This window comes from Tenrec ecaudatus, chromosome 1 (assembly GCF_050624435.1).
Source record: "Tenrec ecaudatus isolate mTenEca1 chromosome 1, mTenEca1.hap1, whole genome shotgun sequence".
NCBI lineage: Eukaryota > Metazoa > Chordata > Mammalia > Afrosoricida > Tenrecidae > Tenrec > Tenrec ecaudatus.
Window position 1 is genome coordinate 51,105,129 of NC_134530.1, and position 26,281 is coordinate 51,131,409.

The 26,281-nt window shown below is 52.8% G+C and overlaps 3 protein-coding genes and 1 non-coding gene across 7 annotated transcripts in view; 3 read left to right on the plus strand and 1 right to left on the minus strand.

Annotated features, from left to right (window-relative positions):
* SMPDL3B (sphingomyelin phosphodiesterase acid like 3B) overlaps window positions 1-7,867 on the plus strand; it is a 33,383-nt gene extending 25,516 nt beyond the window's left edge. The window contains exons 5-8 of the mRNA XM_075564983.1: window positions 146-318; window positions 1,812-1,992; window positions 2,075-2,208; window positions 7,499-7,867. Of these exons, the coding sequence (XP_075421098.1) occupies window positions 146-318; window positions 1,812-1,992; window positions 2,075-2,208; window positions 7,499-7,867 (857 nt within the window). The remainder of the gene's footprint in view (window positions 1-145; window positions 319-1,811; window positions 1,993-2,074; window positions 2,209-7,498) is intronic.
* Window positions 4,037-4,143, plus strand: LOC142438132 (U6 spliceosomal RNA). Its single transcript, XR_012782562.1, has one exon. It is a non-coding gene; the product is annotated as a U6 spliceosomal RNA (small nuclear RNA).
* Window positions 7,868-8,567: 700 nt separating the features above from the next.
* XKR8 (XK related 8) lies at window positions 8,568-14,627 on the plus strand. The gene is made up of 3 exons (XM_075553047.1): window positions 8,568-9,121; window positions 10,907-11,103; window positions 13,087-14,627. The coding sequence occupies exons 1-3, from the start codon at window positions 8,829-8,831 to the stop codon at window positions 13,794-13,796; spliced, it is 1,200 nt and encodes a 399-aa protein (XP_075409162.1). The 5' UTR covers window positions 8,568-8,828; the 3' UTR covers window positions 13,797-14,627.
* Window positions 14,628-21,545: 6,918 nt separating this feature from the next.
* Window positions 21,546-26,281, minus strand: part of EYA3 (EYA transcriptional coactivator and phosphatase 3) — a 92,863-nt gene continuing 88,127 nt past the window's right edge. For all 4 annotated transcript variants that reach the window (XM_075553073.1, XM_075553060.1, XM_075553067.1 and 1 more), the window contains 2 exons: window positions 24,331-24,431; window positions 21,546-22,014 (listed from right to left, as the gene is read on the minus strand). In XM_075553073.1, the coding sequence (XP_075409188.1) occupies window positions 21,934-22,014; window positions 24,331-24,431 (182 nt within the window). In that variant the 3' untranslated portion in view covers window positions 21,546-21,933. The remainder of the gene's footprint in view (window positions 22,015-24,330; window positions 24,432-26,281) is intronic.

Genomic DNA, 26,281 nt, shown 5'->3' on the forward strand with positions numbered 1-26,281 from the left:
CCTATGGGAGGGCTGGAGGGCTTTCCCTTCTCTCTTTTTGCCAGGGACAGAAGAGAAGGTAGGTGAGCAAAGGGGAGGGGTTACGGGCATGGCTGGCCTGAGGTTGAGGGTCCCTTCAGACTTCTCCCTGGTTGTGACATTTTAGGTGCCTTCTACTCTGAGAAGCTGCCAGGTCCGAGCAGGGCTGGGCGCATCGTGGTCCTCAACACCAATCTGTACTACAGCAACAACGAGCAGACAGCCGGCATGGCCGACCCGGGCCAGCAGTTCCAGTGGCTGGAAGATGTGCTGACCAATGCTTCCCAGGCTGGGGAAATGGTAAGGGCTGCTGCCTCTTTCCCTTCTTCTTTGAGGTCACTTTCTGCACAAGTCTTCTGCTTAGGCACAAATCCATCTACTCACCCCAAGGTGCTCACAGCACAGAGGATCCTGCATCCACCAGGCTGCAGGAAGGTGCTCCATCCGTCCTCACAGCAGCCCCACCAGATCTTTGGGTTAGTGAGGCTGAGGCTCACAGCAGCAGTGACAGTTCCCAGGTCACACAGACTAAACCCTCGTCTCCAGACATCCAGCCACTCCTACCACTCACCATCACCGCGGCCCACGGTGCATTGGACCTCAAGGGGATGTGACGAAGGTGACAGCCCAGGCCTCCAGGGGTGTCCTGGGGGGCAGGCCCTGTGCCTCATTGTCTTGACCCCTCCACTGACCAACACATACCAGGCGGCTCTCACCGCTGCGCTGGGGCCTGTGAGCACGTCCTCGCAGCTCTGGGCACGTGGCCGAGGGTTCGATACGCACTCTCATCTAAGTCTCAGGGCTCCTCAAGGCAGGAGCTGTTATCCCCATCTTCTAGAGGAGGGAAGGAACTAAGGCTCAGAGAGGCAAAATGACGTACCCCGGGTCACAGGGCTGGCGCCCAGAGTTCATGCTCTTCACCCCGGCTGCTCTGCCGGCTGCAGTGATGGTCAAGTTCCAGGTTCTGTTTGCTGTGTGGCCCGAGGCACACATCAGGCACTGGACAACTGCGCAGGAAAGGGTTAGTTCCCGTGCCTGAGCTTCCAGAAGAGAGCTAGCCATGCAGGATCGCGAGGCTTCATGCAGGAGGTGGCCTTTAGCGAGGCTTGGGAGTCTGGGCTGTGGCCGCAGGGTGCCGGCACATCCGCTCTGACTGCTAGTGACCCTCTCGGACAGAGGGAGCTGCCCCGGGGTTCCCAAGGCTGGCAGCCTAATGGAAGCTGATCGCCTCTCTCTCCCGGGGAGCGGTTGGTGGGCTGGAACCGCTGATCATTCGGGTGGCATCACTGCTCCACCATGGGCACCATTTAGGAAAGAGAAAATGAGAAGGGTCCTCCCGGGGGCAGGGGGTGCCCCCAGTGCTGGGCACCGAGGGCATGCTCAAATGAGCTTGAAGAGGGCCTGGGGGAAGTGCATGATGGCAGCCTAACCTTGGTCACCCTTGGGTGGGCATGACCTCTCTGGGGTCTCCTACAAGGAAACAGACAACTACTATCCTTATCAGAAGGGAGTGGGCCCTACTTGTTGTGGGATAAACAGTGGGGACTGCTTGCTCTAGGTGGCTGATAGCTCGTCGGGAGAATAACCCCTGACCTACTCCTGTTGACCTTCAAGTGTACAGTCATTTGCAAGCAGCCCAAGTTTGGCATATATTTGGGGGAGACAACTTGGGAGAAATCCTTCTGTTTCCCACAGGGAAGAACCTCAGAGGTGCAGGAGTTCCTGTCCTTTAGGAGATGGCGGGTTTCCAGGCTGGAAGTTGAGGGCCCTCTCTACACCTCCTCTCTTCACAGGTGTACGTTATTGGCCATGTGCCCCCGGGTTTCTTTGAGAAGACCCGGAACAAGGCTTGGTTCCGGCAGGCCTTCAACGAGAGGTACCTGGAGGTGGTACGGAAGCACCATCGGGTCATCGCCGGGCAGTTTTTTGGGCACCACCACACTGATGGCTTCCGGATGTTCTACGACGACAAAGGTACTCGCCTGGGGGGAGGCCGCCAGCCCAGCTCCCCGCTTCTCCCCACAGCCTCTCAGCCCTGTTGTCTCTCTCCTGGAAGGTGCCCCGCTCAGTGTCATGTTCCTCACCCCTGGGGTCACGCCCTGGAAGACCACGCTGCCCGGAGTGGTCAACGGAGCCAACAATCCAGGCATCCGGGTGATCGAATATGATCGTGCCACACTGCACCTGCAGGTCAGGAGCCCTGGGTCTGGGGGCACACCGCAGGGGCGGGGAGGGGGACCTAAGTTAATCCCATTTCCTAGCACTGGCCTGCCCAGCGAACCCACCCCCTACGGAGCACGGGACCGTAAGAGGGCCAAGTTACTACAGAAGGGATTCAATCTTTCTAAAGCACGCCTTTCATCCTGTCTCTCTCCTGCTCAAAAACCTTCACGGGCTCCCCAGGGCCTGCAGTACAACGTTGCATCTCCTTAACTTGTTCCTCCAGACTTCCGACAGTCTCACCTCAGACCCATGCCAACCTCTGCCCTACACCACCGCTAGCTGGGCTCCAGCTGAGGCGGGCCCCAGGCTCACCAAGCACTCCCTACCTCCTAGGATGTCTGTGATTGTGGGACTTGCAGAGAAATGTCCACGGGTTCGTTTGTCTTGTTTCACGCATTCAGTCTATAAGCAGCAGCTGCCATGGGCCGGCTGTGAGCTCAGGGGAAAGCTAAAGGGTAAACCCTGACAGTGTCACTGCTCTCCTGGAGCCGACATCCTTATGGGGGCAACAGACAGTACCAAGCCAAACCAAACTCACTGCCCCTGGTGACGCTGTAGGACACGGCCGAACTGCCCCGATGGGTTTCTGAGACTGACTCTTTACGGGAGCAGACAGCCTGTCTTTCCCCCGAGGAGCGGCCGGGGGGTTTCTAACAGCTGACCTGAGGTTGGCAGCCCCACGAAGAACCACTGAGCCAGCAGGGTGCCTCCAGACAATAAGCGAGTACAATTCAGTCTGCCGCAGAGAGAAGTTCTAAGGGGAAAACTAAGAAAGGTGGGGATATGGGTGGTGACTGGCAGGGTGTGTGTGTGTGTGTGTGTGTGTGTGTTGTTCAACAGGTGGTAGGGTAAGCGTCCCAGCCAGAGTGCCATCCCAGAAAGCTCCGAGTGCAGCGAGTGAGCCGCAGAGGCTTCCAGGGAAGCAGAGTAAGGCCTTGAGGTGGGGATGCGCTCGTGTGTCAAAACCTGGGCACCTGGCCTACTGCAGAGGGGACACCGGTGGGGCTGAGACACAGTCTAGTCTCAGCATAGTCCTTCCTCTCCATTCATCCTGGGTCTTCACGGAGTGCGGTGAAGAATGAGAATGGTTTTGAGGGTGACCGATGATGGGTGTCTGGGACGACCATATATTTACTATTTTGAAGCCATCCCTGCTTTCTGATGCCATGTTTCAGTCTGGCAGCATGGTTCAGCCTTTGTGCATGAGTGTTTTTTGAAAGTCTTGCCCTATCACCGACCCCCACTGTGGTGTATGTGGTGTCTGGGTCACCTTAATCTGTGTAAGTCAACAATTCATGTCTTGTGGTCTGAAGCCAGCCTACGCATGCATAATTTTCTTTTCTCAACAGTGTTTTAAATGCTATACTTTTGGCAAAGTTAATGACACTAACAGTAGACTATCTTATGCTCTGGGGGGGGGGGTGGAGGCGGTTTACAATGCTCTCTATCATAAATGATAATGATCTCTCCAAAGTGAATCAAAGGCACATGTAAACCATAGATATAGGCATGGACTTTGGGCTCCCACTTAATTCTAGTCCCAATCGAAGAACAATTAGTTTTATGACAGGGTCCTACTGGATGCTTGCCCTCGTGAGAGACCATTGGAGAGATGGGTGCTACAGCAAAGCGTGGTGAAGAAACCAGAAGGTGCCCAGTTATCAGAAAGAATAGACTCGGGGGTTCTAAAGGCCTGTCTTCAAACAAGCAGCCATCTATGTGGGTGTCGACTAAGTCCACATGGAATATGCACAACAGCTGGTGTTATCCAGTGATTGTCAACATTTAGACAGGCGTGCTCGCTTCGGCAGCACATATACTAAAATTGGAACGATACAGAGAAGATTAGCATGGCCCCTGCGCAAGGATGACACGCAAATTCGTGAAGCGTTCCATATTTTTGAAAATGCACACCAAAAAAACCCCCAAACATTTGCACAGGCTAAGCGTGACAGTAGGCGTCTAAAATCCATTAGTAAAATCCGTTACGCCTCCGGTGAATCCCCTCTGAACACAGTCCGGGTCAGTGACTGGCTTTGCGACCAGACAGAGAACACTGCAGTGTCCCTGATGGCACATGTCGTTAGATGGCAGCGAAATACTTTCTCATTTGATCTTATTTTTGACCCATTTTAAAGTTGTTTCAGTTTTTTTCTATTTTCTGCTTTCCCCTTTTCTTGTTTAGTCATTGTTGTTTGTTTGTTGCTTCCTGTTTATGTTTTGCATGATTTTATGTAGCTGTACCCAGGATAGATAAATCTATAGAGAGGATAACTGGATTAATGATTACTTAAAGGTGAAGAAGCACACCAGCCTGTGTGATCATGAGGTACCAAATGTACCAAAATGTATTGGACAGGGTTCTCTAGAGAGACAAACCAGATTGCTAGTAATTATATATAAATATATTTATAAAGATAGATATATAATTCAAGAAATAAACCATTAAATAATATACAGATAGATAATACAATAAATTAACAGTTAAATTATAAAGCAGTGAGACACTAGCAGTCCTTCAAGTTTTGAGAGCTGCCAGTTTCCAGTCCCCTTCTGTAGAGAGAGCTGGGCTATATATACCCAGGTAGCAAACAGCAAGGCAGGTCCCCAACTGTCATCAACTGTCAGTCCCCAGCTCCAGAGATGAACATTCCAATCGTGTGGGCTTAAAGGGACCTCAACTTACAGCGACACAGTCCACAGGCTAGGCATCCCACAGGTAGTGTACCCCTTTAAACTGAGGCACAGAACAACCAAGGTGAGGCTCACGGAGCCATTTATCCCTCTGCCCTTCAGTTAATCCTACTGTGTTTATCGGCCAGGCTGGCACAATAAACTATAGCAGGTGTCGATAGGATCAGGCATCAAAACCCCAGAACAAAAAAATCATATCATTGTGAATGAGGGGGAGTGGAGATCCAAAGCCCATCTGCAGGCAACTGGACAGCCCCTTTACAGAACGGTTGCAGGGAGGAGACGAGCCAGTCAGGGTGCAGTATAGCACCGTTGAAATATACAACTTTCCTCTAGTTCTTTAATGCTTCCTCCCCCCCATTCTACCTTACAAATCTGGTTAGAGCAGGGCATGTACAGGGGTACAGATAAGAGCTGGAAACACAGGGAATCCAAGATAAACACCTCGGGACCAATATTGAGAGTAGCGATACCAGGAGGGTAAGGGGAAGGTTGGGGGAGAAAGGGGGAACCAATCACAATGATCTACAGATAACCCCCTCGCAGGGGGACGGACAACAGAAAAGTGGGTGAAGAGAAACATCGGTCAGTGTAAGATGTGAAAAAAAATAACAATAATTTATAAATTATCAAGGATTTGGGAGGGAGGGGAGGGGAGGGAAGTGGGGAAAGAGGAGCTGATACCAAGGGCTCAGGTGGAAAGAAAATGTTTCGAAAATGATGATGGCAACAAATGTACAAATGTGCTGGACACCATAGATGGGTGCATGGATTGTGATAAGAGCTGTGTGAGCCCCCAATAAAATGCTAAAAAAAATTACCTAAAGGTGTGGCAGGGGAGGATGGGGGGGGGGGGAGTGGAGAGCTAATATAATGAGCAGAAGAAAACATCCTGAAACTGAAAGTATGACTGAGCGATTACATGGTATGATAGGTGAAGCATATGCCAGTCACACTCTAAGAAAAGAATGAGCAAGGAGGCCGGGGGGAGGAGAGTGAGAGGGGATCGGGCTGGATCACGCAGGGCTTGATGAGGACTCTGGATCTGGGGAGGTTTGGGGGCAGAAAAAAGTCAGATTTGAACCATCATGGTACAAAACCCCCCATCTGCTGTGCAGAGAACAGCACAGAAGGCTCAAGGTCTCCTAAGGTTTGGCAGGAGCAACTCGATGGGGAGACCGCGAGGAGGCAGAATTTTGGCTTTGGGCCTATAAACTTTGAGATGGCTAGAGGGTATCCAAGTGAAAATGAGAGAGACAGTAACTGGATGTGAGTTGGAGTTTGAGGAAAAGAAACATGGAGAGATATGAAATGAGAGTGTCTAGAGGTCATTTAAAGCCAGAGAGGGGAAGAGGTAGCCAGGGTCCTTGCTTCTAAGGAGGAAATGGAGCTAAGCAGAGGCCCGAGGCTTGTCCACACTCACAGATCTGAGCAAGGGCAGAGTGACCTTTAAGTCAGTCCCGGGAGGCTGGAGGCTCCCCCTCTGCTTTGGGGAATGAATCTAAAAAACTCTTTGCCTTGTTTGAGGTGCTTCAAAAATAAGTGAAAAAAGTTCCACTATCTTCTCATTCCATTTTCCATAAACTTTTTGAAAGCTCTCTCCGATAGTCTACAATGTCTGTCAAGTTATGCACCCTGTGGGGCCTCAGTTTCCTACTCTGTGCACCGGCGAATTAAGTGGAATGATCTCATCAGATCCAATTAGCGAATGCGTTCTACACAGGAAAGAAATCAAGTAAAACTGGTGTCTCCTAGTTAGTTCCAGTGCACGACCGCCCCAGTGTAGAATTGCTCCGAGGGGTTTTTTCTTTTCTTATTTTACATTTTATTAGGGGCTCAGACAACTCTTATCACAATCCATACATATACATACATCAATTGTATAAAGCACATCCGTACATTCTTCACCCTAATCATTTTCAAAGCATTTGCTCTCCACTTAAGCCCTTTGCATCAGGTCCTCTTTTTTTTCCCCTCCCTCCCCGCTCCCCCGGTAATTTATATAGTTATTTTGTCATATCTTGCTCTATCTGGAGTCTCCCTACCCCCCCTTCTCTGCCGTCCCTCTCCCAGGGAGGAGGGCACATGTAGATCCTTGTAATCAGTTCCCCCTTTCCAACCCACTCACCCTCCACTCTCCCAGTATCGCCCCTCACACCCCTGGTCCTGAAGGTATCATCCACCCTGGATTCCCTGTGCCTCCAGCTCCCATATGCACCAGTGTACAGCCTCTGCTCTATCCAGACTTGCAAGGTAGAATTCGGATCATGGTAGTTGGGGGGAAGCATCCAGGATCTGGGGGAAAGCTGTGTTCTTCATCGGTAGCTCCGTAGGGTCTTGGCTCCCATTTAACCGATGCAGATTAGCAGGCCTTCCTCCTTAGCGCTCCGGGTGGGTTCGGGGAAGTAGTCAAAAAGCACAGCCTTGTGCCACCTTGGGAGCCTACCACTGACTTGGGTCGGCTGCCCTGCTTATGGCGAATCTGGGGGTACCTGCGAGGTGGAAGCTGGGGATGCGGCCGGGCAGCCGCTCACCGCAGGCCCTGCCCGCCTCCCCTCTGCAGGACATGGCCACCTACTTCATGAACCTGAGCCAGGCGAACGCCCAGGGACGGCCGAGCTGGGCGCTGGAGTACCGGCTGACCGAGGCCTACAGGGTTCCGGACGCAGGAGCCCGCTCCATGCACACGGCGCTGGGCCGCATCGCCGGGGACGCGGACGTGCTGCAGCGCTACTACGTGTACAACTCCGTGGGCTACGACGCGCGGGCCTGCCGCGCCGCCTGCCGCGCCGAGCACGTGTGCGCGCTGCGCGAGGTGGCCTTCGACGCCTACGCCGCCTGCCTGCGCGTCGCCAGCGCTGCGCCCGCACCCCAGGGCGCGGGGCGGCTCCTGGCGCTGCTGCTGGCCGCGCGCGCCGGGCTCGCGCTGTGACCTTGGCCCGGCGGCTCCCCTGGGGAAGCCCGGGGAGCGTCACCTTTCGGAGAGCGGGAGGGGCCGCCATTGCTCCCGCGTGCTCCGGGCGCGAATTCGGATGGCACAGCGGGATCGGATCCGGGAATGGAAGCCCAGAGACTGCCCCGGACACGCTTCCGTCAAGCCGTGCTTACAAAACAGGGTGCCACGGTGCTCCCTAGCCGGCGCGGCCGTCCTCCCCCAGGCACGTCCTGTTGCACGGAGCGCACAGTCACGAGAAGTGAGCAGCCCAGGAGGGTCCTCCGGCCCGTACCCACCGCGCTGGCCTTGTATTGCGGTTAGGGATCTGTGTGTGCGCGCGCGCGCGCTCCCGCGGTGCAGATGTGCGGGCTGTGGGGAGAGGCAGGCGCCATCCTCCTGGCCGCTTGGAGCCCTGCTGTTCGCAGGAGCTGTGGGCGCCGTTCCACCCCTACGTCAGAATAAACGGCCCCAAAGAGTTTTCCAAAGTTTGCCGTCCTGGCCCGAGCACCGCACCGGGTTGGGGCAGCCGTTGGCGGGTTTGAACCCCTGCGCTCTGGGTTAGCACGCACGCTCTGAACGTGCCCTGCCACCAGCGCTCGGGGTCAAGGGCCTCCGAAGGGACATCCCGGGCCGGAGGCCGGCCACGCTAAGAGTGGGGTGCCTCAGGGGGCGGAGCTTCCGTCCTGCGGCCCGTGGGGTGCGCCCGGGGGGGCTCACTCGGGAGGGGGCGGCGCCCGAGCCCCGCGTGGCCTCCGGGGCGGCGGGAGGCCGGACTCCGGGACCCCCGGACTCCCCGCGGGGTCGGGCTCGCTCCTCCCCGGACGAGGCGGGACGGGGAAGTCCCGCCCCGCAGGCCCCGAGGGCTGTGCCCGCCCCCTTCCTGGCTGGGCGACCCGGGCCTCGCCGGGCGGCGGGAGCCGCGGAGGAGACGGAGGGCTGGGCCAGAGGCTGGCGGGCCATGTCCCGGTCGCCCCGCGCCGCCCTCCTTTGGGACCTGGTCCTGGGCATACTGGGCACTGCGTCCTTCCTGCTTGACCTGGGCGCCGACTTGTGGGCCGTGGGCCAGTACGTGCTCGGCGGCCGCTACCTGTGGGCAGCGCTGGTGCTGGCGCTGCTGGGCCTCGCCTCGGTCGCGCTGCAGCTCTTCAGCTGGGTCTGGCTGCACGCCGACCCCGCAGGCGTGCACGCGGCGCAGCCCTCGGGCCGCTGCCTGGCGTGGCTGCATGTCCTTCAGCTGGGCTACCTGTACAGGTGAGCGTCGCCCCCTCGGGAAAAGGGAGCGGTACCGAGCCCAGATGGCACCTCCTGACGCCGAACGCCTGGTCCCTGGCGGGGAGGGCGGGGTGGGGACGAGAGGAGGAGAGGAAGGGCCCTGGTGGGCACCTTTGCCAGAAGGTCCCCATTCAGCGACCGGACTGGGGCACCAGTTCTGAGAGCCCTTCCCATCCGTCCACCCGGCCTTGCATGGGTGAAAGAGGCGGCCCAGGGAAGAGCGTTTTGCCGTCCAAGTCTGGGTTTGCCACCTGTGACCCCATTCCGCGTCACTCTGAGCCTCCATTTCCACTTCTGTACAAAAGGGGCGGTGGGCCAGCGTTGGAAAGTGCCCAGCACAGCGAGCAGCGCGAAGTCAACTCTATCGGAAGTGCAAAGACCGCCGGCCTTCATTCAAAGCCCAGCTCTTCCTTCTAGATGCCAGTGGGGCCTTGGGCAAGTCACTTGACGCGAGCCTGGTCGCAGTGTCTACCTCTGCGCGTCGCGAGCATCAGATTCAGCTCAAGCATCCAGCAAATGGCAGCCAGCCAAGACTCCGCGCCGCCCTGGGAGTTGCAGCTGCCCTGAGCCCAGAGCACAGCGTTCCTTCCCGGCCGCCTGCCTTTGGCCCTTTCTGCCTAGCTGTACTCTCCTCCATTCCACATTCACTCCCACTTCCCCCAGACTGAGAGGGAGGGCAGCCAGGGTGTCTGACTCCTCTGTCCCCGGAGCCAGGCCTGGTCTCCGGGAATGCGGTGGATGATGATGCTCTTTCAAAACTGGCTCTGTCGAAATGGGGAAACCGAAAGCCGGGGGTCAGAGTCAGAGGATGAATGAAGTCAGGTCACCATGTGATCTGGGAGGGATGGTGTGGCCTCCCCCCTTGAATTCATTTTTATAGTTTCTCTCCAGATCGTGCCTTTGACCAAGCTGCAGCCTCCAGCCACAGGTGGGAGGAACCTTCACTGTTTTGCCTTTGAATCGATGCATTCTCATAGTGACCCCATGGCACAGGGGGGAATTGCCTCTGAGTTTCCTAGCTGTATCTCGTTACAGGAATGGAAAGCTCCCGTCTTTCTCCTGCATAGTGGCTGGCGGTTTTGAACTCCTGACCTTGGAGTTAACAGCCCAACACATACCACTACACCACCAGGCTCTTCATAAGGAGCCATACAGGCCTGACGAAAAGCCCAGATGGGCGGGAAGGAAGGGGCCCAGCAAGTGCAGGACTGGGCAGATGGAACAGCATCAGGCATCTTCCCTCCTATTCCTGCCCGGCCTGAGTCCCACAGGCAGCTGCCCTCTGCTGCCTTGGCCCAGGCACCAGTGACCCCTGCGGCCCACGGGGTAGATGGCCCTGCTCCTCAGGCTACTCTGCAGAGTGGGTTTGCTCACCACTGACTTCATCCTCATCAGGGAGGCTTACTTCAAAGGCAGTTCTGTAGACTGACTGAGTATTTACTGATAATCTTTTCATACCTGTGCATAATAGAATCTCTGCTTCCCATCTAGATCACACTCTGGCCTTCCCCCTCCCTAGCTTGAGCACACTTTTTAAACGTTTTATAATCGGGTGAAGTTTCCCAGCCAACAATTCATGTACATAACACCGTTCATCCACCCCTCCCTGTGTCTCCCACCTCCATGCCTCCTCTTCCCCTAACTCTTCTCAACGTTGTTGTCCTTGGACAGATGCTGCCTCCTAGATCTCAGGTGCTTGATTAAGGAGCGGATACCTCACTAGCGTTGTTCCCATTGTAGACCTCTGTATTGTTTGGCTCCTAGGTGTGTACAGGGCCTCCGGCAGGGGCTGTTGGTGTGGCGGCAGGAGGTGCCCACCGAGTTTGACCTGGCCTACGCCGACTTCCTCTCCATGGACATCAGCATGCTGCGGCTCTTTGAGACCTTCCTGGAGACGACGCCACAGCTGACCCTGGTCTTAGCCATCGTGCTGCAGAGCGGCCGGGCCGAGTGCTACCAGTGTGAGTGGTGGGCCAGCAGCCAGGGCCCCGCCGGGCTGGGGAGAGACCGTGCTGGAGTTAGGCGGCCCTGGGTTCAAATCGAAAGTCTCTAGCTATGACTTTGGGCAGATGACCCGTCCTTTCTGAAGGTCGGTTTGTTCTCAGCTGTAGGTGGACTCAGTAGCTGCCCCCTCCCTCACAGTGGTGAGGCCATCAGGAGACCACACAGAGCCCAGTGCTGCCTGGTGCCTGGTACGTTGTAACGAGAGCAGAGGGGGGCTTCCTGGCACATAATAGGCAACTTGTTAGTCAATTGTGGATGAAGCATTGAGCTGCTAACCACAAGGTCTGTGTTTCAAGCCCTACCAGTCGGTCCTTGGGAGAAAGATGGCGCCATCTCTCCCGCCATCTTTTCAGTCTTGAGAAGCCAATACGGGATTGCAGTGACTTTGGTTTGAGTAAACTTACCTTGAATCTTTATGGGGTTCTTCTGTGCCCATCAGTGTAAGGGGGACACAGTCCCTGCTCTGCCAGGATGACAGACGGTAAAGCCATTTCACTGACATCGAGTGGATTCTGATTCATAGTGATCCTGTAGGACAGGTTCCCTCCCGTGGGTTTCCAAGACTGAAATCTTATGGGAGTTGAAAATCTCATCTTTCTTCTGAGGAACCCTTACGGTTAACAGCCTAATGCCTAACCTATTATGCCACCAGGGCTCCAAATAGTTCCAGAAAAGTGTGTCCAGTGATCTGAAAGGGGAGAGGCAGGCGGCAGAGATTGGCAGGTCCTCAGAAAACCACGGGGAGAATGTGTACTGTGAGGTGCTTCCAGAAGGATTCAACTCCTTCAGGGTCACGGTGGCCAAGTTAGGTCTAATTCATGTCCGGTTCAGGGCCCAGGGCTTCCCTTTCACACCTGGAGACTTCCAGGTCCCCTGCTCTGAATACCACAGCTGCCCGGGGAACTCGGGCCCTGCTCTGTCATCATGTGCTGTGACCTGGGGAGAGTCTTCTCCCTTGGCCTGTACAAGATGAGGGTTGGACTTGATCTTCAAGAGCTCTTTCAGATCTGCTAGTCCAAGTCTGTAGTAATTTTCGGTCTATGAATGGCAGTCTTGATGACGGATATTAACTGGGCACTGCGCAAAATGCTTTGCAGTCGAATCCACGAGAGGAAAGAGGTGCAGAAGAAGGGTGTGGTGACTTACCCTGAAGTCACATGGTTTGTCTCTTTGAAGGACCAGGGTCACGTGGTCCCCACACGTGGGGGATGGGATGAGAAGACCCATTTTTGAGGCTTGGCACTGTGTGGTCAGCCCCAGATCAGCTTTTTACCCAGGGAAGCTCGGAGATAAGGGAATTGTAGGTAATCCCTGTGTGTGATTAGGCTGGAGGCAGAAGTGGGTGGGGTATCACAGAGATAGGTGCTGGGAAGGCTGGAGGGAGTGGGTGGGGTCAGGAGAGGTAGCTCTGAGGTATTCCATCTGCAACTCAGGACAATGGGTGGGGCCTATACCTGGTCCAATTGGTGTAATAGGCAAAGGCTTGTCAAGGCTGGAGTCACTGGCCAAAGATCAGGAGCCTTGTGAAGGGGGTTAGTGGGAAGGTAATCCAAAATCAGAACTCACTGCCCTCGAGTTGGTGCCGACTCGTAGTGACCTGATAGGACAGGGTGGAACTGCCCTGTGAATTTCCGAGACTAGCTCTTCCCAGCAGTTGGGAACTCCATCTTTCTTCCAGAGTGGCTGATGGTTTTGAACTGCCGACCTTTGTGCACTGTGGGTCCACCATGTAACCACTGTGCCACCAGCCTGTCAGATCAGAGCCCTTCCAACATGGTGGAGCACTTGTACTCTGGCACACCTGAGGTCTCCGTGAGCCAGACACTGTGCCTTTGAGGACCTCCCTCGAGACCCTAAAGGTGCCCACTGTGCCTGTGATGTCCAGGGAGGGCCAGGTCAGCGGCCCCCAGGGCTCATCCGTTTCCTCTTACTCTTCTCAGGGGTTGGCATCTTCACGTCTTTCCTGGGCATCTCCTGGGCGCTGCTCGACTACCACCGGGCCCTGCGCACCTGCCTGTCTTCGAAACCCCGCCTGGGACCAGGCTCTTCCGTGATCTACTTCTTGTGGAACCTGCTGCTGCTGTGGCCCCGGGTCCTGGCCGTGGCCCTCTTCTCGGCTCTCTTCCCCCGCTACGTGGCCCTGCACTTCCTCGGCCTGTGGCTGGTGCTGCTGCTCTGGGTCTGGCTCCAGGGCACAGACTTTATGCCAGGCCCCGTCTCCGAGTGGTTCTACCGGGCAACGGTGGCCACCATCCTGTATTTCTCTTGGTTCAACGTGGCGGAGGGCCGCACGCGAGGCCGGGCCACCATCCACCTGGCGTTCCTCCTAAGTGACAGTAGTCTGCTGGTGGCCACCTGGGTGGCTCACAGCACCTGGCTGCCCGGTGGGATCCCGTTGGACATGCTGCTGTCTGCGGGTGCGGCCAGCTTCCTGCTGGGCCTGGTGCTGCGGCTCGTTTACTACCACTGGCTGCACCCTAGCCGCCACTGGGAGCCTGACCACGTGGACGGGGCCCAAGGCCTCCCGCCCCCAGAGACACGTCGGCTGCCACAGAACAGGCGCATGGCCAGCCTTGCTCAGAACTTTTTCCCAACGGCGAGAGATGAAACACCTTCCTTTGTGAAGGGAGAGGTGAATGGGGTTCTTTGAGGCAGGGTTTGGCTCTGCTGGGAGCAGATGGACAGTGGACTAGTGGAAAGAAAGCAGAAGATAAGCTAAGAGTCCATGGGCCTAAGTCCACTCAGCAAGAGTGCCATGATCTGTGCCAGGCTCTGAAGATATTTGAGTGAGACCAAGGCCTGGCTTCAGGGAGCTCACAATGAGCAAGAGATGGGCTGGGTCCTGGAGTGCCAGTGGGCCCCTGTTGGCTATAAGACACTGGGGAAACAAGAAGACGACTCCTTTGTCTTCCCCACCAGCTCATGTAACAGGTGACCCCTGGGAATTTCTAACCCCCTGGCCACCTCTAACATAGTAAAGATGCTGTTTGTTCTACCCCTTGGGCCACCTGACCCAGCCGAGAAGGCCCAGGACCTGCAGGGTATGCTATCTCGACTTCTATCCCCACCCGTTCACCCAGCATCCTCAATCAGTGTTTGAGAGCCTCTCTGGGCCAGGAGCACCCTTCTAGCCTTAGAACCTGGAGCAAGGTCAGGGGCAACTCTGACTTCATTCCCACCCTCCTCTCCACTCCTGGGTCGGTCTCCATGGCTGAAGGACAAGCCAGGGATGCCAACCGTGGGTAGTCCCTTCAGCCCCTCCAGGGCCACAGTGAAGCTGGCTCAGCCTGTCCTGCCTTTCAACCAAGTGCCTTGTGAACCTGGGGTCTGGACCAGGGCTCAGCCTCAGGAGTACCTCCTACCTCAGAGTCCCTGTGCCAGAGAGACAATGTCTGCACCTGACCTACAGGGGAGACATGTACGTGCTGTTCCTGTTTCACAGTATTACTCCCTTTATATTATTAAATCCTCATGAACTCTTCTTGCCTGGTCTCTGCCATGAAACGAAACTTACCTAGAACGAAGGGGTCAAGAGACGAGAAAGTCTCCCCTCAACATTGGTAAAAACCAAACTCCCTGCCATGGAGTCAGTCAGGACTACGGCCCCTGTGAGGGCACACTGAATAATCTTTACAGTAGAAAGGCCCGTCGCTTCCTGCAGTGGCTGGTGGTTTCCAACTGCTGACCTTGTGTCGGGTTCTGGAGCTGGGGAGCCTGTGGGGTGTTTCCAGTGGGTCCGGAGCCGGGCTTAGCCCAGCGCACACCTTCAACCATCAGCTCTGTTGCTGGGGTTCGCAGGAGCAGCCAAGAACACTTCTAATGCCAGGAAGTGCTGTTCTAATGCCAGGAAGTGCCCCCGGGAGAAAGGCCTATTTGCTGGGAAGGGTTTTGTGAAGAAAGGGATGTGGGGGAGAGCAGGGGGAAGTTGGGACCTTTTGCTGCTCTCCGTGGTCTGGTTTACAGAAGTCAACACCAAAAAGCCCCACCCAAACCCAGACTTAACTATCAAGTCCATGCCGATGCGCAGTGGACCTACTACTGGAGCCCAGAGTCGTTGGTGGTTCCAAAGGGCTGGCCTTGCAGCCAGCAGCCTAGCGCTTACCCACTGGACCACCAGGGCTCCTTGAGACGCATAAGGAAAGGGCCCAAGGTGGGAGGGAATGTTCCGTGGCCGCCGCGTTGGGATGGAACAGCCCGGGCTCCGCTCATTCTGGTGGAGGGAGCCCAATACTGGGAAATGAAACACCTCTCCATCAACTAGTGGGCAGTGCTGAAAGAAAAAGCAGAGAAATGGGAGCAAGAGTGGATGAGGTGAGTATGCTTGTGTTGTGGGTGAGGCTTAGAATTTGAAGTGGACTGGCCTCTTGCATAACCGATGAGCCTGCAAGGAGGCGAGGGAAGCCGCCCTGTAGCTGCACTTCACCAGGGCAGTGGCTCGGGTGTGATGGTGAAGAGCCTTTCCTCGCTGCAAGAATGGGGCAGCTACAGCCACCTGGAGCCAAGAACACAGCTGGGAGGTTGGATGGGGCAGGGTTGCTGAGCGCTTCAGAGAAGACCAAGCCTTGATCATGAATGGAATGCTAGCAGCCGGAAGGCTCTTCCAGGTCACCCAGCCCAGTGATCTCTGCACTTCCAAATTTCAGGAACCAATAGGATGGCCAACAGGGTTGCCAAGTTAATAACCATAAAGGGCCGTAAAAATCACCACCATCATTTTCTCAATCTTGTCAATCAAAGGACGTGATGGTTGACTATTCTCTGCCATTATAAAATGTACCAGCTTTTGCCAATTCAACTTCTCACAGGTAATATGTCTTTCAATGAAATGCACTCAAACATGCATATATGAGGGGGTGCTCCCAAAATCGGAATTGCACTGGGTGGAGTGGGGCTTTTGTAGTATGCATTTTTTCCCACTAGGCATCAGCAACTCGCTCTGAGTCAGTGCACCCACCCAGTGGCGTCGCCTGGGAAGGTTCTCTGGTCTCGGTGAATGTTTTCATGAAAGCAACTAGTTTTTTGTGACAGCCAATTTAAGAGAAAAGCGCGTCTGTGAAACGTTCCTGCTTGGGAAAAATGTCGCAGAAACAAGGGCAGCAGTGCTATGGGAAAAATTCAGGTGTACAAGTGGCTTCCTTTTTTTTTTAATCGGGAGAGCGCGAACGCAGTCCCTTCCTTATTTCAAAAAAGGTGAAATGTCAGTCAATGACAAACCTTGTTCTGGACGTCTGTCAACTTCCTGAACGGACAAAAATGTCGACTTGCAGTGCATCTGGAGTTTGTTCCACCAGGTCAGACTGTTCATGAAGCTCTTAGAGCAGCGGTTCTCAGCCTTCCTAATGCCATGACCCTCTAATACATTTCCTCATGTTGTGATGACCTCAGACATAAAATTATTTTTGTTGCTACTTCATAACTATAATTTTGCTACTGTTAGGAATCGGGTTGACCCCTGTTCCCACAGGTTGAGACCCACTGATTTACAGGTTCCGGGAAGATTGCATAACAGGGTGCAACAAAAAAGGACCAATTTGTGGCAGACGGGGGATTGGCTTTGCCACCACAATGCACCTGCTCACAGCCATCTCCGTGTGCCAGTTTTGGGGCAAAAACACAGCATGCCTCTCGTGTCACACACGTGACTCACCTGCTCTTGCTCCATGTGACTTTTTTGTTTCCTTAAATGAAGATGGACATGACAGTGATTTGAAGCAGAAGAGGTGAAAAAAGAAGGGAGGTGCTGTCAGTCATCCAAACAGACGAGCTTGAAAAAGGTTTCCAAGAACGGAGTCGCAGATTTGCCACTGTATTAAGTGTACTGGAGAGTACTTTGAAAGTGATATGGTTGTTTTGTAAAAAAATTTTTTTTAAATAAAGCTTGTGTGAACCTGTTCTCTTTTTTGGGGGGGGAGGGTACCCCCTCCAATACAGAAACAAAAATTTTTAATTCACAAAAATCTCCAAGAAAAACAAACTCACTGCCATTGATTCTACTTTAATTCATAGCTGCCCTAGAGGTAGGGTAGAACTGTGTGGGTTTTTGAGACTGCACAAGTTGGTAGCCTCATCTTTTCCTTGAGCAGCAGCTGGTGGTTTTGAACGGTATACCTTGAAGTTAGCAGCCCAACACATAACCACTATGCCTGCCAGGCTTCCCATTATTCAGAGACAGAAGTATTAAGGGAGGAGACCCCAGAGAGCAGGCTTGACCTGTACAAATCCCTAGACTGAGCCCCCAACAATCTACTTCACATCCAACAATCTACTTTTTCACATTTCTTCCTGGTATACATGGGAAAGATGAGGCTCAGGAGAGATGACACACAGGTCCCAAGAGAAGACCCACAGCTTTAGGCAATTCTCCATTTGTCTCGGGAGGGGTGGGAGGGGAGATGGTTCTAAAATTTGGGGGGTAAATTCTTACTGATAACCAGTTGGTGAAATTTCAAAATGCTAGCCAATACAGGTCCCACAGTGTTCAATCTAAAAATGAGAGTTCAGTATTTGCCCAGTCAGGAGTTCCAAGAGGACACTATTTGGAATACACTGGATGGTGTTTCGTTCTGTTGTACATAAGGTACTCTGAGTCAGCACCCACTCTCAACCCCTCGCCACCACCTGCCATCAAAAGGTCTTGGAGAAACGTATAGATGATGTACTTCTTGTAAAGTGAGGTAGACATATTTAAAGATAACTCCTTATCTGGGCTTGGTTTCAGATACCTCTAGATCAGAGGTTCACAACCTTCCTAATGCTGCGACGCTTTAATACAGTTCATGTTGTGGTGGCCCTCCCGACCATAAAATTATTTTTGTTGCTACTTCATAACTGTCATTTTGCTGTTTGTTTTTTAAAATCATTTTATTGGGGGCTCATACAACTCATCACAATCCATACATCAATTATGTAAAGCACATTTGTACATTCGTTGTCCTCATCATGCTCAAAACATTTGCTCTCCACATAAGCCCTTGGCTTCAGCTCCTCATTTTCCCCCACCCTCCCCGTTGCCCCCCATTTTGCTACTGTTATCAATCGGGCGACCCCTGTGAAAGGGTTGTTTGACCCCCAAAGGGGTCATGACCCACAGGTTGAGAACCACTGCTGCTTTAGACCCTATGACCAAGTGAGGCTGCAGCAAGCAATGGATGGGATCCAACGATGGGGCAGTTCAAAATGCATACCTTCTGGGAGAAGTAAGAGGGAGAACATAGTCTGACACAGATGTTATTTGGAGCTAGCACAGAATTCTAATCGCTTTCATTAGAATACAAGGCAAAAGGATTCTTGATGGACTTTTTTGACCAGTAGGGAACAGTGGGACCCAAACCTGAAGAAATAAAATGGGAGCAGAGTAGATGATGTGACGTGGAATCAGGCCCAATCAAATGAGGTTTGACAACACTTTGCTGCTTGTGTTGCTTTGAGCTCCGAATTGCACGGTCCTGAGTTTTGTCTTCCGAAATTTCAGTTCTTTCGACAGCAAATAAATTCTCATCATTCTAGTCCGAAACTTCTAGAGGCAATCTAGTCTAGAAACACCAAATCAACCCTCCCTTGCAAATGAGCTTAAAATAGCCCTATTTCTTTCTCATGTACATTGAGTTACACTAAATGGTTAGCTTTTTTGTTTTCACTTTTGTGGTGACATTGATGAATCTTTATGAAGCCCTATTTAGGATCCTACTGGGCTGATTCTAGTCAGAAAAGACACTGGAGCAAACTGTATAGAAAATTAAAACTTTTATTTTTTCAAGTTTGTAAGACAGTTCCCATTACATATAACATATAGTCAAGGACTCTACCGCTGCAAATGCCTGCAGTCACATAAATATTTCCAATCCAATCAATGCCCTTTTTCTGCCAAGGGGCACCTAGTCCCGTCTTGAGCAGTCGTCCTTAATGGGATGGCTCCTGTCAGTGCATCAGAAATAGCCACGGAGCCTTGCTTGCCAAAGCGAGTAGAAAGGGCAGAGAAAGGTCTACTGATCAAGGTGGGCGCAGAACTCGATTTTTCTCTTGAGGTTTCAGATACTCCATAATCTCAGAATTCGTATTTTGCGTCTATGGAGTAAATATCTGGGGGCTAAGGAAACCGATTCCATGGGGCACGTTACAGAAGCCTACTTAAGAGGGGCGCTAACTGCCCCCTTCCTGGAGGCATGAGAGCAAGTTCCCAAGCCCACCACCCCAGGGCTTAGCCCACCGCTCGTGGCTCTGCTCCCAGACTCTCCTTGAGGCTCAGTGTCACTGACACGCATTCACAGTAGCGGACGCCTAGAAGCTCCATGTGCTGCAGCTGGTCAACTGGAGGGCACTAGGAGCGGCACAGCAGGGTCTGTGTAAACTGAACAAGCTGTGGCACAAGTCTCCTGGGACACTAGCTTTGCCCCCCAATTTGTAGAGCAGAAGACAGGGATACCCCAAACCAAGCCAAAGCCCATATAGGCATGTAAAGCTGGAGCAGGTGCCTGTCCTCCTGGGCACCACCAACCGCCCCAGGGGCAGTGGACAGGGTGATGCGAAGGCACAGTCAGTTTTACATTCGAAAGTCACGCTGTCACCCAGGACACACCTGGCAACTACTGATCCCCTACAGTCCTTACCACTGCTCCCGTGTGGAGAGCTGCCTTGCAGAACCCACTGGGCCCTGCCCGGGAAGGGCGCATTTGGCCAGTTTGACCATTTCTAACCCCAAGCCTTCTTGGACCCTCAGTTTCCACGTTTCCTTTCCAGTTCTTTGTGCTGGGCAGTGGGAAAGACAAGGAAGGGGGAGCACTGTGCTCACCGCCTGACTTACTCTGTCCGCGGGGAGCCGGCTGGCGCTCCTGTGTGCCACCTAACTTCTGGATAAGGCCCATAGCCACCAAGAAAGTAACGAGCCGTCTCACTCCCCCTTTACCCAAATGAAGTCCACATTTGAAAGCGCTAAGCTGGGCACTGACAAAGGAGTCCAGGTCACATTCTAAAAGAGCTCTTGGGTGCAGCCGTGAGCATGATGAGTGGACACTCCTTAACCTCACCAACCTGCAGCACAGCATCAACGGGGCAGCATGCGGCCAGGCATCTGGCCAGCTAGAGTCTGAATTAAAAGCCCAACTCATGAGTATTCTAAGATCAACCAACAAGCAAATCCAGAATACTGACTGTGGAGCAGGGAGGGCGGCATCACAGTGTTCCCCACGCCGTAGGGAAGCACGCGGCGAGGCAGAGAAGGAACGGGGCACCGCCAGGGCCTCTCCACAAGCCTCTCCCTGAAGCTGGGAGTCAGAGCGCACTCTGTCAGTTCTGAAGGAGTGTGCATGCCGGTCTGTCTGGGCTGCTGTCTTGGAAACCTGGCCTCTTCGTGCTGTATAAGCTCTGGGAGTGGACATACAGGATCTCGGGGGGCAGAGCCCCCTGCCCACACACTCCAGATGTATACCACCTCTCTCCAAGGCGCTTACACAGCACCCTCTTTGTGCTGCCTGGGAGAAGAGACCAACCTTTGGGTACAGTGTGTGAGCAGCCAGCAGGGGTCCAGAACTCTCACTTTAACCAGCCAAGTCTTTCTGCCCTCTGGTTCCCCATTGCGAAGTGGGGTTAGAGGCGGGGAGAGGATGTCCCATGGGAAAACTGAGTTCGACCATAGCTATCTGCTCTTCAGTTTTAGGTAGAGATCTACGTGACTTACACATAATACCCTGACGGGGTTTCAACAAAAGAAGTACAATACTCATCTACTGGTAGTTTTCCCCCAAACATACTATGAGCCTTGTCTGACACTGGCCTTCCTGGCTCCAATGGGCAGGGCTGGCCAGCACTGCATGCGGGCACATACGCGGCGGCCCAGGAGCCGGGTGGCTAGGACTATGAAGAGAGAAAGCCAGAGAGACGAGCAACTGCTAGAAGGAGGTTTCTCTGCAGGGGGACCAGGTGGACTCCCTGGGCTCAAAACCCAAAGGGACATTTCTTCATAAGCTGAAATACCTGAAGGGCTTAGTCCCCTTTCTCTTCTGTTTGGAGTCCAAGTCTCTGCACAGAGCCTTTGAATGCATGGACCCAACTGATGGCCCGGAATGTCCTGTCTGAGCATGAGGCTGGGAAAGGAGCGAAGGCCTTGAAGGCAGGACTGCCCAAACCTAAAGCTCGCCCGTATCCAGCTCCCCACCATTTGGCCCACCTGAGCGAGCAGACCCACTGGAGCAGCTACAGAGGTGCTACTGTCACAGAGGTATTTCAATCGCTATCTCCAAGGAAATGTCACACATTCCTTTCTGGCCAGAAAAAAAAAAAGAAAGGCGGGTGGGTGGGTGGGTGGAAACCTGCTTGGGAGACCAGGCCCCTTCCTATAAAAATAACACACATCCACTGGGACTAGGTTCTACAGCTCAGGAGACTCTAAAGACCACAAGAGATGTTCTTATAAAAGCCCGGGGCGTTTATCCAGTCACCACAAATGTAACGCAGTTCTCAATCTGCTCACAAACTAAGGGCAACTCAGCCCCAACAATTTCCTTGTCCATTTCTTCATTTTTGGAAACAACAACAAAATAAAAACTATTAGAATCAAAAGCATCAAAGCTGTGGTGAGCCTACGGTGCTCTTTCCGGAACTGCTTCCTGTTTCCCTACGAGGATGAAGGTGGCTCTGCGGCCATGCTTAGCTTCAGCCCTTGCAGCGGCCCCTGATTGTGTTCTCGCCAGCAGTCCAACGGAGAGAGAGAGAGTGTTCCCTGTTGGTTCGGTCCCTACCTCCCCCTTCGGGAGAGAAGAGGAGCTCATGAGGAAGGCTCCTGGTTCCAGTTTTTAAAGAAAATCGAGCTCCAGAGCCTGGTGGAGGGACACGAGGTCTCCGTGGTTTGTAATCCTCCAGAAGGGCATGTTGTGCTGGAAGACAGAGAGAAGAGGTGGTTGGCTGCTGTCCTCGGGGAGTTCGACTTACCTGTGCGCCCGCCCAGCCCTCTCTCTCCTCCGGGGACTCAGCCCACCTTTTACAGGGCTGCCACAGGATGAAGAGCTGTGCGTACTGTAGGGCAGGGTACGAGAGGGAGAGCTTTATTAGGTGTCGGCAGGCGGTAACTTAACTTCCACTGCCCTTTTATGAAAGGAAATAGCTGTCCCAGAGACTATCGAGATCGTTAGTAGCAAATAACGTGACCTGGATACCATTTACAGAGAACAAAATTGACATTGTCAGGGTTTTGTCTTGCTTGGATCCACAGTTAAGTAGCTCATGGAAGCGGCAGTTAAGAGATCAAATGACCCATAACATGGATGAATCTTTAAAGTGTTGGGCAGCAAAGATGTTACTTTGAGGACTCAGGTGGGCCTGACTCACGCCAGGTGTTTCCAGTCATCTTATGTCCGTGTGAAAGCTGGACCCTGAGTGAGGCGGATGGAAGACTGCCTGCATTTGCGTGACGGTGAAGAACACTCCCAGTGCCGTGCTGCCAAGGGAACCAACAGGTCCGCCTTGGGACAAGTACAGCCAGAATGCTGAGGCCAGGATGTTGTCAGGAGAGCCCAGTCCCCGGAGAAGGACACCGTGCTTGCTAACGTGAAGAAGGCCCTCAACAGCGGCTGCAGCAGCGAGCTCAAACCTAAGAGCTGGGAGGCCGACACAGGGTCGGGTGGTGACTGGTTGGGTGTGCACAGGGTTGCTGAGTCAGCACTGGCCGACGGCACCTAACAACAACACGCGCACTTTCTGACAGTTGCTCATTTCCTACACGTCTCAGAGTCACAAGGCATCTCGTCCATGGCTGAGATGGAAAAACACACAGACGGGAGAACCAATGACTGCGGTCAGACTCACACTCAGAATACAGAGTGTCATTCTGGAAGCCACCATTTCAGAAAGGGCTTTGATAAACCTAAGGGTTGGTTAGGAGCCAGGTTCTCTGAAGCGGATCAGCTCTATGAATCGTCTTGTTCACGCTGGTCCCGTTACTCAGAATACTGAGGCCCTAGAACACAGTTCTTTTGGCATGTAGTTCCGTGAGCTTTTCAAGCCAGCTCTTGACACATCATATATAACAGACGATTACCATACGGAAGCACATCTGTTATGTGTTCCGTAGGAGGGTCAGGCTAGTCCCAGCTTGTCAAAGTTTGAGAGAGTAGTTCAGGTTAATGGAAGGAAGGGTGCCCTCACACCCTGAACAGGTTAGCTGGACAGCAGTGTCCCCAACAAAGACTAGCCAGGCTTCTGTCCGGGGTTATAGACAAAAACCCCTCACAGGGTGGAGGCGGAACTGAAAGCAGCCGCAGAGCATTTTCCCAAGGGGCATGTTCTGCTGGGAGATGATGACAACCCAGACCAGAGACACAGACTCTGCAACCGACAGGAGCCTGTTCTTCCCTGCTTTCTTCTTTCCCGGGCTGAGATGCACTGATGCCTCTACCCACGAATGCCTTCCTCCAAGAGGCCAATCAGATTTTTCAAAGCAGTACTTTACAATCAAAGCTCCAGGAATAATATCAGAAAGAAAAACCAAACCAAACCTAACAATGAAGGTCCTGGAACTGTTACATAAAGTGGCAAATTAAAATGAAAGGCCACGTGGTTACCAGTTTCAGTAGCTAAAGGTTTCTAAGTTACCGAAGGAAGAAAACCAGGACACAGCTGGTTTGTGCAAGTAACCCACTGCCTCCAAATGTAAGGAACAGTTACTAGGGTCAAACCCAGAAGCCACTGAGGCAGGGAGGCCAAGAACGTCTGCAGACCCACTTAACCAGAGGAGCAACGCAAACAGAAGCTGTTCAAAGACACACAGCCGAGAAAATGGCTGAGGCGGAAAAAAGGACTTTCTCTACAGAGACAACACCTGTTGACTTTTATTGTTGTAAGAACCTGAAGCCTGGAAAAATCAGAAGGACTTCCCATTTTGCAAATGCTCTGCATTGAAAAGGGCACTGCTCTGGAAGACGCCCACGGAAGGGAGGGCCCATGCCAGCTTTAATGATGGCAGTCCCTGTCGCAGGGCTCAAAGATTTAAAAATGTTTGAGTGGCAGCAGCAAAGGAGAGCTCTAACAACTTGGAGGGCAGACGCCATCTGGGGAGATGGGAGCCTGTTCTCCTTCTTGAGACGGGAAGAGAAGCCGAACACACTGCAACTGCAGGCTGACAACGTCTGAATTAAAAGTGGTTTTCTGCATGCTCAGTGTACCCGCCCCTCCACACACTTGTTTACCATAGTTACCTGTTTGGCTGCAATTTCTTCATCTCGTCCATCTCCAATCACGACGTATGTGACTTTCTTCCCGAATCTTGACACAATTCTCTCGAAGCAGCTCTCTTTACCTGATGAGAAGAGACATCTCCTATGAAGACGAGCAATGCCAGTGGGAAGGAGGCTCACCGCACGGACTCAGACCAGCCATGCAGCAGCCCATGTGGTTTCCTAGGTGCAAAGTGGGGTGGGAGCTACAGATCCCAGAAGGCCATGCCCTAGTACAAAACCGTTGCATTAAAGCGAAAATAAGTACAACTCCCATTGGCTTTCTAGGCACAGATTGCACTGAGTTCTTGTTTTCACCCTCAGGTGATGTCCCCAAGACCTTTGTGTGAGGGGACTTCTATAGACAGGGAGCTACGGACCCAAGCAGTGAGAGCTTCAAATACTCTTCTACACCACTTGCGCGTCTACTGCTTACAAACTTACTCTTTCGTTTAATTCTTAAAATAACCCATCGAGATGGGCAGCATTCTGCTTTACTGCAAACAACAGAACTCAGAAGTTGAGTGATTTAGGCTAGATCACAAATAAGCTGATAGCTGAGCTAGAACTTGGGAGTTGGCGCTCCTGACTCGTCGAGGCGCTGGCCCTTGTGCCCCAATGCCGGGGTTTCTGAGGGGATCTGTTTGGGGAGGAAGGGAAACGAAAACCTCAGCACAGAAGCGTGTCCGTAGTAACGACCAGGAGGACAGCCATCTTTCTCCACTTCATGTGCCAGCAGCAGCCCTAGGGCTGGGCCTTGCGTCATCCAGTGGGGGAAAGCCAAACAATGACCCATGTGGCAGGCTCATCTGTCACAACTGAAAATTCCCCACTACTGTACTTTCTAACTGCAGGTGAGATATTACTGTGTGTACTCGTGTATAAGCCAAGTTTTAAACGCAGCTTTGGTGGTAACATTAGGTGCTTTGGCTGATATTCAGAGTACAGGCAAGACTATTGGCATCAGTAAAAAGGAAGTGGTTTCCTTTGCTCTTTCTTCACTATCTCTTCTCCTGAACTCCCTGCCAGGGAATCCGGTCCTAAATATGCTCCTTCTTCATCTCACGCTCTGCACTTGCTTCTTGCCAGACCCAGTGGCTCAATGCCAGGGCGCCTGTGTGAATACGGAAAAGGCGCCTCTTCCTCTAGATACGCAAGTGCGTCTGCTGGAAGATGTGATGATAAATATAAAAACTCACAAATTTAAGATGACTGCAATGCAAATGACAAGAACTGACAAAATCATACCCATAAGATTGACTATCTGAGCAAAGCAAGCCTTTGACAGCTGTGGCCCATTGGGCACTTTAAACCAGGAGCACCAGTCACCTCAGTCAGACGCCAGTGCTCTCTGGTCTTCAGTCCGCCCGTTCTAATACAAGGCTTGGCTTAGGATGACTTTGGCCCCTTCCTCCCATATTTCTTTGGGGAAAGGGGCAAGCAAATCATATTCATTAGACAAAATGTAAAGCTATTTCTGAATATGGCCTCCATCTGAGTCTATATATTTCTTTCCTTTTTGGTGATTTATAGGTGTACAGGGCAGGTTTGGGGTTTACATTCAACAATTAATACACGTTTTGCTCCAACTTATCCATTTCAATCCCCTCAATGTACCATCCACTGCTTGTCTGACAGAGCTAACATTGTCTATTAGTAGGATTATGTCTTACAGTCTCAACAGATGCGTAATCAGTGTTTGCTGTATACTAATCTCATAAATTATTTAGGGAATTGTAGTCCATGTCCTTGGCCCCAATTCAGTCTAAAACATTAAAGAATTCAACTAATATCAAGCTCTTCTGATGCTCTGATTCCATCCTAACATCTGCCAACCTCTGCCAGACCCACAGTCTAACTTATGACCAGTCTACAGAAAGAAACCAAGTCAGAGTTTCGGCTTTTCCCCTAAGGCTGGGCATGTCTCAGACTG

Excerpts from the sequence above, each read along its gene's own strand:
- XKR8 (XM_075553047.1), top strand. The coding sequence starts at position 8,829 with ATGTCCCGGTCGCCCCGCGCCGCCCTCCTTTGGGACCTGGTCCTGGGC. Across the intron at positions 9,122-10,906 it reads CAGCTGGGCTACCTGTACAG|GTGTGTACAGGGCCTCCGGC; the intron begins GTGAGCGTCGCC and ends TTTGGCTCCTAG. Across the intron at positions 11,104-13,086 it reads CCGGGCCGAGTGCTACCAGT|GGGTTGGCATCTTCACGTCT; the intron begins GTGAGTGGTGGG and ends TACTCTTCTCAG.